Below are 14573 nucleotides of genomic sequence, written 5' to 3' on the forward strand. Positions count from 1 at the left end.
AAGGTGAGGCAAAGCATCGCAGGGTCCAAACAACCAACTAGATGAAGGCACCAGATGCTGAAAAGTTATTGGTCATCTCTAAATTATGTTCCCACAGCTGATCTACTAGCCTGAAAAAATAGGCTCAGGGAGGCCATTTCTAATCTATTTTCACACCCACTACAAATTTTACAATAAAAACAATGACAGAGTGAAAAAAAGCATAGACTTTGGACCCAAGCAATTCTAGATTCAAATCCTCATCTTACCACTAGCTGGTAACCTTGGGAAGGGCTCAGGAAGACCTGAGTTTTAAAATTTATAAGGTGGGGATAATAATGAACACCTATAGCATAGGGCTCTTGTGAAGTTTAAATGCAGTGATATATACAACATGCTAGTAGCTACACCCATGTGCATAGCGTCGTTATTCACAAGAGCCAAAAGATACAAACAACCCAAGTGTCCATCACCAGATGAATGGCTAAAAAATGTGGTATATATGTATAATGGAATATTATTCAATCTTAAAAAACGAATGAAATTCTGACACACGCTACAACATGGATGGACCTTGAAGACATTATGCTAAGTGAAATAAATCAGACAGAAAAGGACAAACATTACATGATTCCACTTACATGGGTATCTAGAATAGGCAAACTCATAGAGACAGAAAGTAGAATAGAGGTTACCAGGTGATGGGAGTACAAGGAAATGGGGAGTTATTGTTTAATGGGTACAGAGTTTCTGAGATTATGAAAGAATTCTGGAAATGGTTGGTGGTGATGGTTGCACAACACTGAGAATGTACTTAATGCCACTGATTTGTACACTTAAAAATGATTAAAATGGTAAAGTTTATGTTATGTATATTCTACAAGAAAAGAAGAAAAGAAACACAACAAAACAAAAACAGTAGTAGAATGCCTGATGTAAAGTATGTGGTCAACAAATGGTAGGTACAGTTACAGCCCATTCTGTCCATTTTACCTGTTCTAAGTAATGCAGTGACAAGTTGATATACTTGGCCTCTGTTAGAAGCTGGCCCCCTACTCCAGTCTTTGCCACGCGCTCTGAACCAGCCAGGTCAACCAAATGAAGTTTGGCGTGTCGGACAGTTGCAGATCCTGGTTCTTTGCTTGATAAGTGAATAGTGAAAATGCAGTGAGAACGAGTTGAAGCCTGGTTCATAGGAGTCTATAAAAAAGAAAATTGCAAAACAAAAATAATGTGAACAATGAGAATTTTTGAAGAATATCAACAAATTTAAATTTACATTTCTAAGGATAAGACATTTCCCACGAAGCCAACACTGTCAAATGGAACAAAAACACTTTAGCTGAGACCCTTGAAGTTAGTTATTTTTAATGCATTACCTCTTGAATGACTGATAACAGATGTGGATGGGTTGATTCAGAAAGTGAGGAAAGAGTTCAAACAAGGTAAAGCTCAGGTCTTCTTACTAATATAACTTTATTTCATTACATGACCACAATTCATACCTTAACCTTGGCTAACCATACCAAAAATGTGTAATGCGAATGTCATAGGAAAAGAGGGGAGAATGGCTACATTGAGCGAATTCATTACACAATTGTAAACACAACCCACAGACAAGGATGATCAGTATCACCACTACTACCCAACACTGAACCGGAGGTCCCAGCCAATGGAGTAAACAAGAAAAAGGAAAACAGGGCATATTGATAGGAAAAGAAGAGATTAAAATGTCATTATACACAGAAACTATAGTGGTCTACATAGAAAATGCAAGAACATTTACAAAAATAATGTTAAAAACTAAAAAGCTTAGCAAGTTTGCTGGATGTAAGATCACTATGCCAAATCAAGGAAGTTCTAATAACTCAGCAATAATTAATCAGGAAATCTAATATTATTCATAATGGCAACAAAGATGACAAGATAATAAGTAATTAATCTTATAAAAGATGTGTAATTTGTAGGGAAAATGATAAAATAATATTAAAGGATACAAAAAGAAAACCTGAATAAATGGTGTCCTAGATACTAATATACCATTTCATGGATGGGAAAACACAAAATTAACTATGTATTAATCTCTCCGTATTAACCTATATAGTCAACGCAATTGAAATAAAAATGCCACAGGTTTTGTTTGTGGAACAGGACAAACTGATTCTAGAAATCAGATGGAAGAGCAAATATTGAAAAATAAAAAACCATTCTATGAAAGAAGAATAAGCAAGGGGGACTCGTCCTGCTGTACATCAAGGTATGTCATAATGCTGCAGTAATTAATACAGTGTGGTGTTGGCACAGGAACAGATAACTGGCTCAGTAAAACATACTGTGCTCATTTAGGAACTCTGAATAGGATCGAGGTGACATCACAACACAGTGGAGAAAGAATGGACTAATGAGTAAATGGTGCTGGAATAACTGGCCGTCCATCACGAAAAAAATAAAGTTTAGATTGCTTTCTCACACTATACACACAAATAAATACCAGAATGTATTAAAGACATATATAAAATACAATTTTAACACTAATATAAGAAAATATGGAAGCAAATCAACACTAATATAAGAAAATATGGAAGCATATCATAGTCAACCCAAGGAAGTAATAGATATTTTATGATAAGACATAAAACATAAAAATGAATTGATTTAAGATATTTGACCAAATAATTCAAAATTAAAGAATTTCAGTGTGATAAAATCTACCAAAAAGTTAAAAGACTGGGGATGATATTTGCAATACATATGGCCGACAAAAGATTAATATATGAAATAAAGAACTCACACAAATCAATAAGAAAAAGACACGCAACTCAGAAAAATAATGGACAAAGGATATGAACAGGTAACCCACAAAGAGGAAACCTGAAACAGTCAATAAGTATTTGAAAAAAATGCTCAGACACACAAACAAGCAGGACAAATAACTAGAGCCATAACGATGGACTATTTCATTCACATCCATCAGACCGACAAAAATTTAAAAAATAAAGTCTAACAAAACAAGTGTTTGCAAGCCTATAAGGAAATGGGAACTTTTATGTACTGCTGGTGGAGTATAAATTAAGAACCGTTTTTGAGAGCAATTTGACAATATGTGGTAAAGCTGCAAATCCACATAACCCACAACCCAGCAACAGACTACCAGCTGTATTTTCTAGGGAGAAATCTGGGACAGGTACACTGAGACAGAGAGAGAAAAAGAGAGTAAGACACACACACACACACACACACATATGAACATTCACTGCAACATTGTCTGGGATAGCAAGAAATTGGTGCAAGATGTATAACCTAAATGAAAATCTATGATGGAAAAGATGAATAAACTGGGATAATTCAAACTACAGAGAAGTTAAAATGAAGCACCTTTGGATAGATTGACAAAGACAGATTTCTAAAATGCTTTAGCACATTAAAGAATGATATAAACACTATGGTAGAACTTAGATCGTTAAAAAAGCAATGTCATCTAAAAATATTCATTCATAGTGTTATGACTTAGGTTACTAAAAGTACAAAAATATGGACTGGAAAGAAAGCAAATTGATGATAGTGCTTGCCTTTGTGAGGAATGCACAGCAAAAGGCCAAGAAGGGATTTCAACTTTATCTGTAATATCTTGTATCTTTTGTTTAAAAATTATCAGAAGCAAATTCTGATATCTAAAAATATCTAAAAATAAAATTTATCTGAAAATATTCCAAATGAATGTTCATATGAGTAAACGTGTTCAGATCTCCAGTTTTACAAAATGGGATTCGATGAAAGAATTTCCACATGGATGCACATGTATTCAGAGAGGGTAACATATTTGGATGCTATTTTAACAAGAAATTCTTTCTGTAAATATAAATTCTTGATATACACCACTGTTGATTTACACCAACTACCAAAATACACAGATGTCAAAATACTGGCATAGTTTTGGTGATGATGATGTAGCTAGTGAGTTAAATAGGCTGAAAATTCGACACATTACTTGTTACCACAATAACTATACCCAAACCTAGCCAGTGTGTGATTTTGCAAGCTAAAGTGGATCAGCAAATAACTGTGCATGTAAAACCGCAAGCTCAAATTTAGAACCTAAGTTGAGGTGTTCTGGAAGTGACTGTAAGTTATTTGCAGAACTTAAACATGGGTTTCATTTCACTGTTATATTCGCACAACAATAAATCCTACAGTACTGTAATGAGAGTCAAATTGACAATTGATATAAATGAATAACATAGAGACTGTTCCCAACAGCTGTCTTCAACTTCTAAATTGATATACTGAAATCACAGTAAAATGCGTACCATTATCGAATATTTGAAAAGTGAACCCATTTCAAAGGAACGTGAGATTTACATCAAATTAAATTGTATTTCTGGAGTCCATAATTAAAATGCAGTAATATGCTGCAGGAGTCCATGCCTACAATTTTGTAACTTCTCATAAATATTTTCTGCATGAAGTAGTAGTTGGTGTCCTCTTAGCTAAAATTTCCTTAAACCTCAGAAAACATTCTTTATGTGTAGCTGCTTAAGTGTGATTGAATGTGCTGGTGTCTGCTCTGTGTTTATTTAAGGACATCTTTTTGTCTCACAGCACGCCCCTACGTTTGTCCTTTCAAAAGGTAAAACTATATTAAAACATTTCTGAAACTGCCTAAGAACAGATGGCACCATTTAGGCAGATTCATTCAAATTTAAGCGCACATTTTAAACAAATGTGCTCTTGGCACTAGAGAGCGTGTCTTTGGAAAAATTCTAGCGATGATTAATCATCCGCATGCAGAGAGCTTTCACATTTCCTATCAGTCTATGTGTACAGCTCTGCTTTAGGCAGTACAGAGAGTAAGAGGAAAGTAAGACACAGACCTTGCCCTCAAGGAATTTATAATCTAGTTCAGGAGCTAAATACGAAACATATGAAGAGAGAGTGAACAATGAGAAAAAGGCAAACATGAGATAAAGAAAGTGATCTGTACCCAGCACTGAGTGTCCTGATGCTCCAGGGAGCACCTAAGAAGGCAAACCATTCCCTCATGAGGGAAGCTCTCCACCCCCTGCTACTCCCCGGTTTCTGGAGTCAAACACCCTCTTCTCTCCAGTCCCTAAAATGGGCATGTCCCAAACTATGACCCTCAGATCCTTCCCCTTGGGGAACTCTTCGATGGCTCTGATTCTCATTGGATAGGCACTGTAGTGGGTGAAAAATCACACGCCCAAAATTTTAGACTTTGGTATCGCATGACCTGGTTTCAAGTCCTGGTTCCATCACTTACTAGTTACTTGACCCTAATGTTCCCAGAACAACCTCATCCCTTTCCCTCACTCCATGTCCCATGGATGGATATCCAATCCATCCTATTCCTGTTGAATTTACCTCCACTTCTCTCCATCTCCAAACATCCTTTACCTCTTACCTGGGTTACCACATTCTCTCTTTACTAGTCTCCCCATATTTATATAGTGTTGAAATCTTAAGCAAATTTACATAAAGAAATTTTGGTTTTTCATGTCTTTAAAATGCCGTAATAAAACTTACTTTGCTGCAAAGTGTTATGCTAAATACCAACTGAGTTACTGAGTGTTGAAGTGGGCCATGAACTGTAGAAGGTCATATAAACGTCCATCACCGTTGCTATTCACTCTATTCAGACACCCTTCCCATATCCTTATTTCCAACCACAATTTCTCTGCACACCAGGTTAGAATGTCCAAGAGACTGATAATTGCCACTAAAATGCCTTGCCAGCGTCTTGACCCTAATGTTCCCAGAACAACCTCATCCCTTTCCCTCACTCCATGTCCCATGGATGGATATCCAATCCATCCTATTCCTGTTGAATTTACCTCCACTTCTCTCCATCTCCAAACATCCTTTACCTCTTACCTGGGTTACCACATTCTCTCTTTACTAGTCTCCCCATATTTGCTCTTGTCTCCTCCAATTGTTCTCCACCTTGCAGACAGAGTAATATTTTTAAAAGACGTATTTGATTATGTCATTCCTCCCTATATCCCTCAATTAAACTAGCATGCTCCCTAAGACTAAATATCTCTAGCTCCTTCAACTGCGTCTTACCCAACTGTTTATCAAACTCTTTTTTAAATATGGCACTCTGACACTCTGATTGAATATATTCTTTCAAATGTAGCCTAATCACAGCCCAGGACACTGGAATCTGGGAAATCTAAATCTAGCGTTGCCAGTAAATAGCACGTGAAGTGTTATACTATATTTGTTCAAGCCTGTTACCCATGCTATGAAATTTCTTTGGGAAACATACACACACACACACACACACACACATATTTATTTGATGACTACATTTAATTAGTTTTTACCTCAGTGCTACAATCTGTTCAGATAATTCTGGATCTTGATTTTTTTTTGCAATTTTGTGCTATCTACAAATGAAAATATCTCATATATCCTCATCCAAAAAATTTGTAAGACACCAACTAAGGCAGAACAACAACATTTCTTGAAGACATCCCTACTCTGCACCCTGTGAGGTAACAGTTATGGGTATTTTCACATTGGTTTCACTCCAAGTACCTTCATATACCTTCAATCTCTCTTTATATCCTCAAGGATATTTTGAGAGACTTTATTAAATAAATTGGACTCACTTGATCTATGAATTTTATAACCCTATCAGAAAATTAAATAGAATTAGTTTAAGGTGAATCAATGTTGACTCTTCCTTAATTGCTTATTGACCATTATTTAATAGTCATTTATCAGATTCCTTTCTTATGATTTGGTATCAAAAATATTAACTTGTCATTTTCCAAATACGTTTTTATTTTTGGAAAGTTGAGACTAGATGACTTTCTTTTGTGGGGTAAAAGTCTAAAAACCCAGGCTCAGTGGGTCCCTTACAGATTCATCCTATCTGTAGTCTGTGGTCCATGAAAGTTAGTTTTCCCCTTTCTCATCTCCAGCATAGCAAATTCTTGGTTCTCACTAAATGTCCATCTGAAAGGTTACCTCCTTGCAAAGACTCTCCATTTCCTTCCTCCTCTCACCTAGATTCTGAGTTTCTTGAGGGCAGGGACTGTGTCTTATTCATCACTGTAACCCCAGCATAACATAGCATAATAGTGTGCAAAAATATTTGTTAAATTGTTGACTCTTGCTCATTTCTAGTTTTCTGGAATCTCTATGGCATACTCCATCATTTCCAAAAATCTCCAAATAATTCAGACTACATCCGCAAACTCTTTAAATCCATGGAATATAATTCATTTAAGTCTAAAAATTATTTAAAACAGCCAGATTGATTCAAATCTCTCTACCTACCTTGGGCTTCAGTTATTCTTTGTGCCTGATTCCAGAGCTCTTAAAACCACTACCTTCTCCATCTTCAACTGCCCTTTATCTTACCTAGTGTCCTCTTGCTGGTCAAGTATCGCCTAGTATTTCTTACTGGAAAAGTACGCCCTTTTCTTCTTCCAAAATAAGCCTACTCAAAATTCATTGATCTTCATGAATTCCCCTTGGACTATTCACAACTGGCATCAGCCATTGTGTTCTGAAAGGACATTTAACATTTGTGCATAAAGTAGATCCTTAATATCCAAACTCTGGAAAAATCTAAAGGATGGATTGTTCCAAACAGACTTTTAAATGTTCATCATTAAAAAAATTATGACATTGTAATGAACAACTTGCTACAGTGGTCAGTGGGGGATGATGGTGTTATCCATTGGGCTGCAAATGAGTGTTTGGTGGCCAGCCCTTTTTGTGTGGTGTGAAGAGCAAGGTGGATTATAAAAGGTGCTGCAAAAATGATCCTGTCAGACAATGGTGGCTTCGAACTCTCTAGACAGAAAGGGATTGGAGCAGCAATGTGGTTTGTGGTGGTCCTGGAAGCTGCTTTTGCAGAGGACTTTACATATTATAGAATTACATCGAGAAAACACCACATGCCCACATTGAAGGCTAAAACTCCTTCTACGGCTGTTCAGGCCATTTACTGGCACTGGCTGAGCTACCACTCTCAGAAGCTATGTTTAAAAATCTCTCAAATTTCATTAAACAAGAATCATTTTCTCCAGAGCAGGAGATACAGTCATCCCTCAGTATATGTAGGGGATTGGTTTCAGGACCCCCACAGATACCCAAATCCACAGATGCTCAGGTCCCTTCTATAAAATGGTGAGGTATTCGCATATAACCTATGCACATCCTCTCATATACTTTAAGTCATCTCCAGATTACTTATAGTATCTAATACAATGTAAATACTATGTAAATAGCTGGTACACTGTATTACTTAGGGAATAATGAGAAGAAAACAAAGCCTGTACATGTTCAGTGCAGACACAACGATCATAGGCCTTTTGATCGGCAGTGGGTTGAATTGTACAGAGGGCCGATTGTACTGCTAAGCTGAAAGAGAAACTTGAAAGAAACACTATAACAAGAATTAAGTAACACTGATAAACGTTTCAAAACGCTGCTTATTCAGCTTCCCCTTTGGGTTCTGCAGATGTACAACAACCAATCCTGACACTTTATGTTTTTGTTATGCATATTCTTATCGGCAGATTAGTGATTCCTTGTAAATTAAAACCTTCACTTTTTTTCACTATTTCATGATGCTGTGTATGGTATGTGTGTGTGGCCATTTTCAAGACTGAAAAATTTGATTTTAGGGGCAAGAATTGATAAGTGAAATGTGGTTTTTGTGTTTACATAATATACTATTATTTTTTGTAACATTTTTTCTACTTTTAGTTAATCTATGTTTTCAATCACTTCAAAAATGATTATAGTTAATACAGACTTCAATGATTCAAATAATCTCTATATGTTACACATAAGGTTTTCTAGGATCCTTTGAATGCTTGCTTATTTCTTGCCATATCTTATACTTATATTCCAGTCTTACATATCAAAATCTTTTTTTCAATCACTCTGCTATTTTGTGTTTTTTGTTTTTTTGAGGAAGATTAGCCCTGAACTAACTGCTGCCAATCCTCCTCATTTTGCTGAGGAAGCCTGGCCCTGAGCTAACATCCATGCCCATCTTCCTCTATTTTATATGTGGGATGCCTACCACAGCATGGCACACCAAGCAGTGCCATGTCCGTACCCGGGATCCTAACTGGTGAACCCTGGGCCAGTGAGAAGCGGAAAGTGAGAACTTCACCGCTGCGCCACCGGACTGGCCCCTCACGCTGCTAGTTTGGATTGAAATATCTCAACAGGAATTTCAACTAAACTAAGTCAGGTGAAGAAAATCTCTCAGACTGAACAGGAGTACATAATGGATACACTTGAGATTCTTCAAGGCAAACCAACTAATAACAACAGCTGCCACAGAATCCAGAATTCAACTTTCCACTCTGATTTTGTTTGATAACACTCTCTAACCAGATATCCTAATTGATCTGTTCCTCTGCTCATTTGCTCTATCTGAATGGAAGACCGAAAATACTAATCTCTATATGCTTTCTAGGCTGATATACCAGCCTTTCAGGTCAAAACCCACCCTTAATCAAGGACTACCCAACCCTCTCCCCATTGGTTCAATGATTCCATAGGAAACGGGTTGGATTAAGAGGCCCACCAAGCACCTGATCTCCTCTAACTCAGCCTGGAAAAGTCAGGCCTGCCTAAACCTAGTGGTTTAGCACGAGACCCTATAAACATCTGCCTTGCTCTTTTCTGAGGTTGTTTCAGAGCATACTGCCTGAACAGCAAAATATCCCCAATTAGATAAGCTCGATTGGATTAGTAATCCTAAACTGCTCATTTTCCTTTCTGATTTTTCTCTTCATAAGATACCTGGCTTTTAGAAAAGTGATCAAAATCATTTTCCCCAGTTGCAGGATCTCTAGGTCCTGCATATTGTCAAAGTAGTTTTTTAAAAGAGAAAAATGGACTAGGCACACCAATTTGGCTTAAAATTTAAAAGTAAGCTTTGGAGCAATCTGGAACATATAATAAGAATGTTCTAGCAATTATGATTCACCTTTCTGATGAGAATAGCCTATTATGTTTTATTATATATCCCTCCTAACAAGTCTGGAATCAATTTGATGGATTTTTGATTTTCACGTCCTCAAAGATTTATTAGTTGACCTAATAATTTTAGGAAAACTGAATGTCAGAATTAGTGATGGCTCTTCTCCTGTTGGGTGTCAGGATTCAGAAGATTGTTTCCCTATGGGTCATTTCTCCAGGATTTGGCAAATCAAAGTCAAACACATGTATATAAAAATGTAAGTATGCAAAGATCGGCACATATGGCAAATTGAGAAGGAGTTGACCTATATCTTTAATCATTGCTCCATTCAATTATCAGCCCTGTTTATCATTCTGGACCTGGACATCATCATATTATTACCAGCATAAAGGTTTGCTCTGAACAATGGAAACTACATAGCCCCAAATCTTCCCCACCCTTTTTTCTTTCTACTCGACTACAAGAAGAATTATAGCTAAATTTAGTCCTCAATGAGAATAAGTAACTCAGCCCTGTTGTCTAACATATCCATTTTTAATCTTTTAAATAGAGTTTAACTTTTTTCTCTTTTCTATTCCTTTTAAAATTGAGTCTGGCTTAACAATTTCTAAGTCTGACCATACACATAACTGGAACAATAATATTATGGGGCTAAGAAGTCTAAAGATCTCCTCAAGAATTTATAGCAGTTCATTTAAACTGTCTTTAGGAAAACCCTTTTTATACACACTACATACCTCAAGATTATAGGTAAGCTGGAAATACCATTTACTATGCTGTGTATAGACAACTAGGAAGAGATATAGTGATAACACAGCGAGTCGAACTCAGATATACTTTTGTATAATTTTATTCTTATGAAAGAAGTTTATCCTGTCAAATTGATTGTGATAGCTCCCAATGCAATGTTTGAGTTCAGACATCAAGATCAGTAGCAGACAGGGATTTGAGGGTTGAAGGCAATGTCACTCACAGCAGACATGCTGAAGGAGGAACTCTGGAAGCATAGATGTCTAGTATTAGGTATTTTATTTCACTCCATTTTATAGCCCAATAATAATTTCTCCACATTTTGAAGATTCCACAGTTCTCTCCACGGCCATGAAGAGATCTCTTGCTGTTAGAATCAGCAAGACTCCAAATGGCAAACCCAAAACATGATCAAATTACTTGTTGAAGGCTTTTGGTGGCTGATAAGACCCCGTCTCTTCCCTCCTAGCTTGAAACCAATACAAGGAATAGATACAAAAGTCTGCCTGCCAAAAAATGAAAATATTTATCAGCAAGGAATGCTAGAACAATAGCTTCTGTGCTTAAAACGACAGCCGCAAATTGACTTCCTGCCAGTTTTCCCCATGTGTATTCCTATTTGTAAGATAAGCCAAAAGCAATCTATCTGAGTTATTATCTTAGTTTCTTATAGAAATGCCTTTACTCAGGGGCTAATCCTAGGCGTCTTTGCCCTCTGATCCATTCCTTCCCTTTCCTCTATTTTGCTTGACATAACAGAGACACTAAATTCTAAAGGCAGCATTTTCCCAAGACTCCTTTTAGCTAGCATTCAACTGGGAAGGCAGGAAGGGGGAGAAATACTCTGGCTTTTCCCTTCCTCACACCCTCCAATCCCCCGCCAGCGCCTCCCACTAGCTGAGACCTGCCTACAGATCGTAGTTGTTGTTGTTAATCCCTGAGATGCGTCACCATCCCGTGTTTGGCTTCTCAGATTCTTCCATCACCAATGAAACAAAACGAGCTGCGTTGATTTTCCTGTTTTAAATACAGAGTGGTGTGTTTTCATTGCTGGATCCTGACTGATACACTCAATTGAGTACACTAAAATTTAATATAATGCTTTCAGATATTATACAAGATTGATAGAAGTATAAAGTTTTGGTATTTTGTTCAAAGTTACAGGTAAGACACTGCTCATTTTGTCACACAAAACCCTTTAAACAAGTGTACATATATTTTACCTACAATTCAATACCTGTAAGCTTGCTCTCTGAACAACAAAAACTGTATAACCCCAAAGGCCAAAATGTTGCCCTTGTTTTTACTTGTCTGCCCAAAGAATCATAGCTAACTTTTGTCCTTAGTGGCAATAATTCATTCATTCCAGTTGTGTATCATATCCATCTAACTTCTTTTAAATTGAGATAACCTTTAATAAATTTTTTTCTTTGACATTTTCTGTCCAGATTTACGTGTTTTAATACTGTAAATTGCTTCAAATCCATTTGAAAAGTAGATGAAATTTACAGGACTAACATAAACCTTGTTTTCTTACTAAAAAAGCCATGCTATATTTGCATTGTATGAAGTATGAATAATGAGCTATAATTTTGTAAAAATGACACATATTCAGGGGCTGGCCCAGTGGCATAGCAGTTAAGTTGGTGTGCTCTGCTTCAGTGTCCTGGGATCCACTGGTTCAGATGCCGGGTGTGGACCTAGCACTGCTTATCAAGCCAAGCTGTGGCAGGTGTCCCCACACAAAGTAGAGGGTCAAGGATGTTAGGTCAGGGCCAATCATCCTCAAAAAAAAAAAATGACACATATTCATCAAGACAGACCAAGTTATACTGTGGTAGCAAATTAACAAACAACACCATAGTCTCAGACGCTTAAAATCACAAAGGTTTCTTTCTTGCTGACATTATTTGTCCAGTATGATTTAATGATGGCTCTGCTCTATACACTTGACACCAGCAAGACTGGTGCAGGTGCCGCCATCATGAAAGGCTACCATCTCAACATAAAGCTTCAGAGTTTAACACAAAAGAGGAGGAGATTAAGGAGAATTTCATATTAGTTCTTAAAGGCTTCAACACAAAAGTAATACGTCACTTTCACTCAGATTTCATTGACTGGAGCAAGTCACATGAACTCTCAACTTCAAGGAAGCATGTGTCAGAAGGAATAAACCAGAAGTTTTGGTGAGTACTGGTAATCCCTACCACACTCATTATTTTTAAAATCCAAACAACACAAAAAGTAGCAAAGATGAAAGTGAAGATCTCCCAATCAAAAACAACAATGTTAATGTTTGATAAATTTTTTTTTAGATATTTGTTTATACATATATACAAATAGAAGAACAGAAGTAGTACTTTTACCAAAACAAAAGCATACCATACATAATATTGTTAATTAAAAATTAAGTTAAATTTTACTTAAATTTAATAAAAGAAAAAAGAAACAAAACTGAAGGCAGTTGGTGAGCTTCAGATAAATATTTTTTCGTGGTAAGAGATGCACATCTTTTTTCTAAAAGCATCTCTTTAGAATTAAGAAAAATTCATGGAAAACAGTAAGGGATTTGGGTCATTATGTTTTTTTAACTATATGGTTGACATTTAGACAGTATCTATCTATTCATTTCTTGCTTTGAAATATAAGAAAGTTAGCTTGCTTAGAACACCACAACCGCCTCTCTGTCCTAAGTCCAAATTTTTGTTATATCTATTATTACTTTTATATTTTTGAAGTTTATAATGTTTAGTTAACAAAGTTGTTTAATCTTATGTCTACATGTAAATAAATTCAGTGTTTCTCATCAGTCGTTTTGTAATGCTTCTTAGTTCCTGAGTTCTTTATTTTGATTTACCTGTTGGTTAGACTTTCTTATCAAGCAATGATTAAAAAGAATCCCTGGGTTCACATCCCCCCCGAATTCACACATGCTTAAAAATATTTGTCTGATGATTTCATTTTTTAAGGACAATTTGACAATTCGTCTGGGTATAAAATTATTGGAACACAGTATTCTTGCTTCAGATCTTGTTCCACTGTCTCCTGGCACTGAATGTTCCTATGGAAAAGTCTGAGAAAAATGTATTTTATTTTCACTCATAGTTGGCTTGCATTTTCTGACAGGATGTCCATAAGGCTTTTTCTTTGGCTTTGGAAATTATGAACTTCAACAGATTTTATCTTGGAGTTGAGCTCTTTCAATTTTTTCTTGGACACAGCATGTCCTTTTCATCTGTAGATTCAAGTAATTCCAAATTTCAGGCATCTTTTTTCTCTCTCTTTCTCTCTAGCCATGTTTTTTCTGTTGACTTTGCTCTTTTCTTTTCGAGATTTCTAGTTATTTATAATTGGGATCTCCGTTGTCTCTCTTTCTAGGTGTAACTTTCTTTCAGGGCTTTTATATCCTTAGTCATTTCTCAGCCACAGTTCTTCCTCTTCCTCTTCTTCCTTCTTCTTTGCTTCTAACGGTACTATCATCTCTGTAATGCCTTTCTTTTTCTCTTTCTTTTCTGAGTACTTCAAGTTTGCTTTTATCTTCTCTTTTCTTGTAATCTTTTCTTTGAGACTCTTATACTTTTGAGCTACTTTTTTAAAACAAAAATTGCATTTAAGTAATATACTTAAGCTTATGAAGAATACTCCCTCTATTACCTGATGGAATCGGCTTCAAATGCACATTCCTTAGCCCCCTAGTTCACGTCTATGGATAGGTCTTCAGCTGTTCTCTTCCTGATAATCTTATCTTTGAACATGTCTATCTTTTTCCTAAAGAGTAGTCTTGGGGATGGGTGAGGAAATATTCAAATTAAGTTTGTGCCCTGAATACCTTTATTCTGAATCTGTTTTGTCCTTAGCCTGAAGA

At 36.3% G+C, this 14573-nt stretch overlaps 1 protein-coding gene across 6 annotated transcripts in view; it reads right to left on the minus strand.

The window, feature by feature from the left end:
* Positions 1 to 14573, minus strand: part of KIF6 (kinesin family member 6) — a 371498-nt gene that overhangs the window by 242055 nt on the left and 114870 nt on the right. For all 6 annotated transcript variants that reach the window (XM_070584535.1, XM_070584539.1, XM_070584537.1 and 3 more), the window contains one exon: positions 973 to 1179. In XM_070584535.1, the coding sequence (XP_070440636.1) occupies positions 973 to 1179 (207 nt within the window). The remainder of the gene's footprint in view (positions 1 to 972; positions 1180 to 14573) is intronic.

Source organism: Equus przewalskii, chromosome 19 (assembly GCF_037783145.1).
Source record: "Equus przewalskii isolate Varuska chromosome 19, EquPr2, whole genome shotgun sequence".
NCBI classification, from domain to species: domain Eukaryota; kingdom Metazoa; phylum Chordata; class Mammalia; order Perissodactyla; family Equidae; genus Equus; species Equus przewalskii.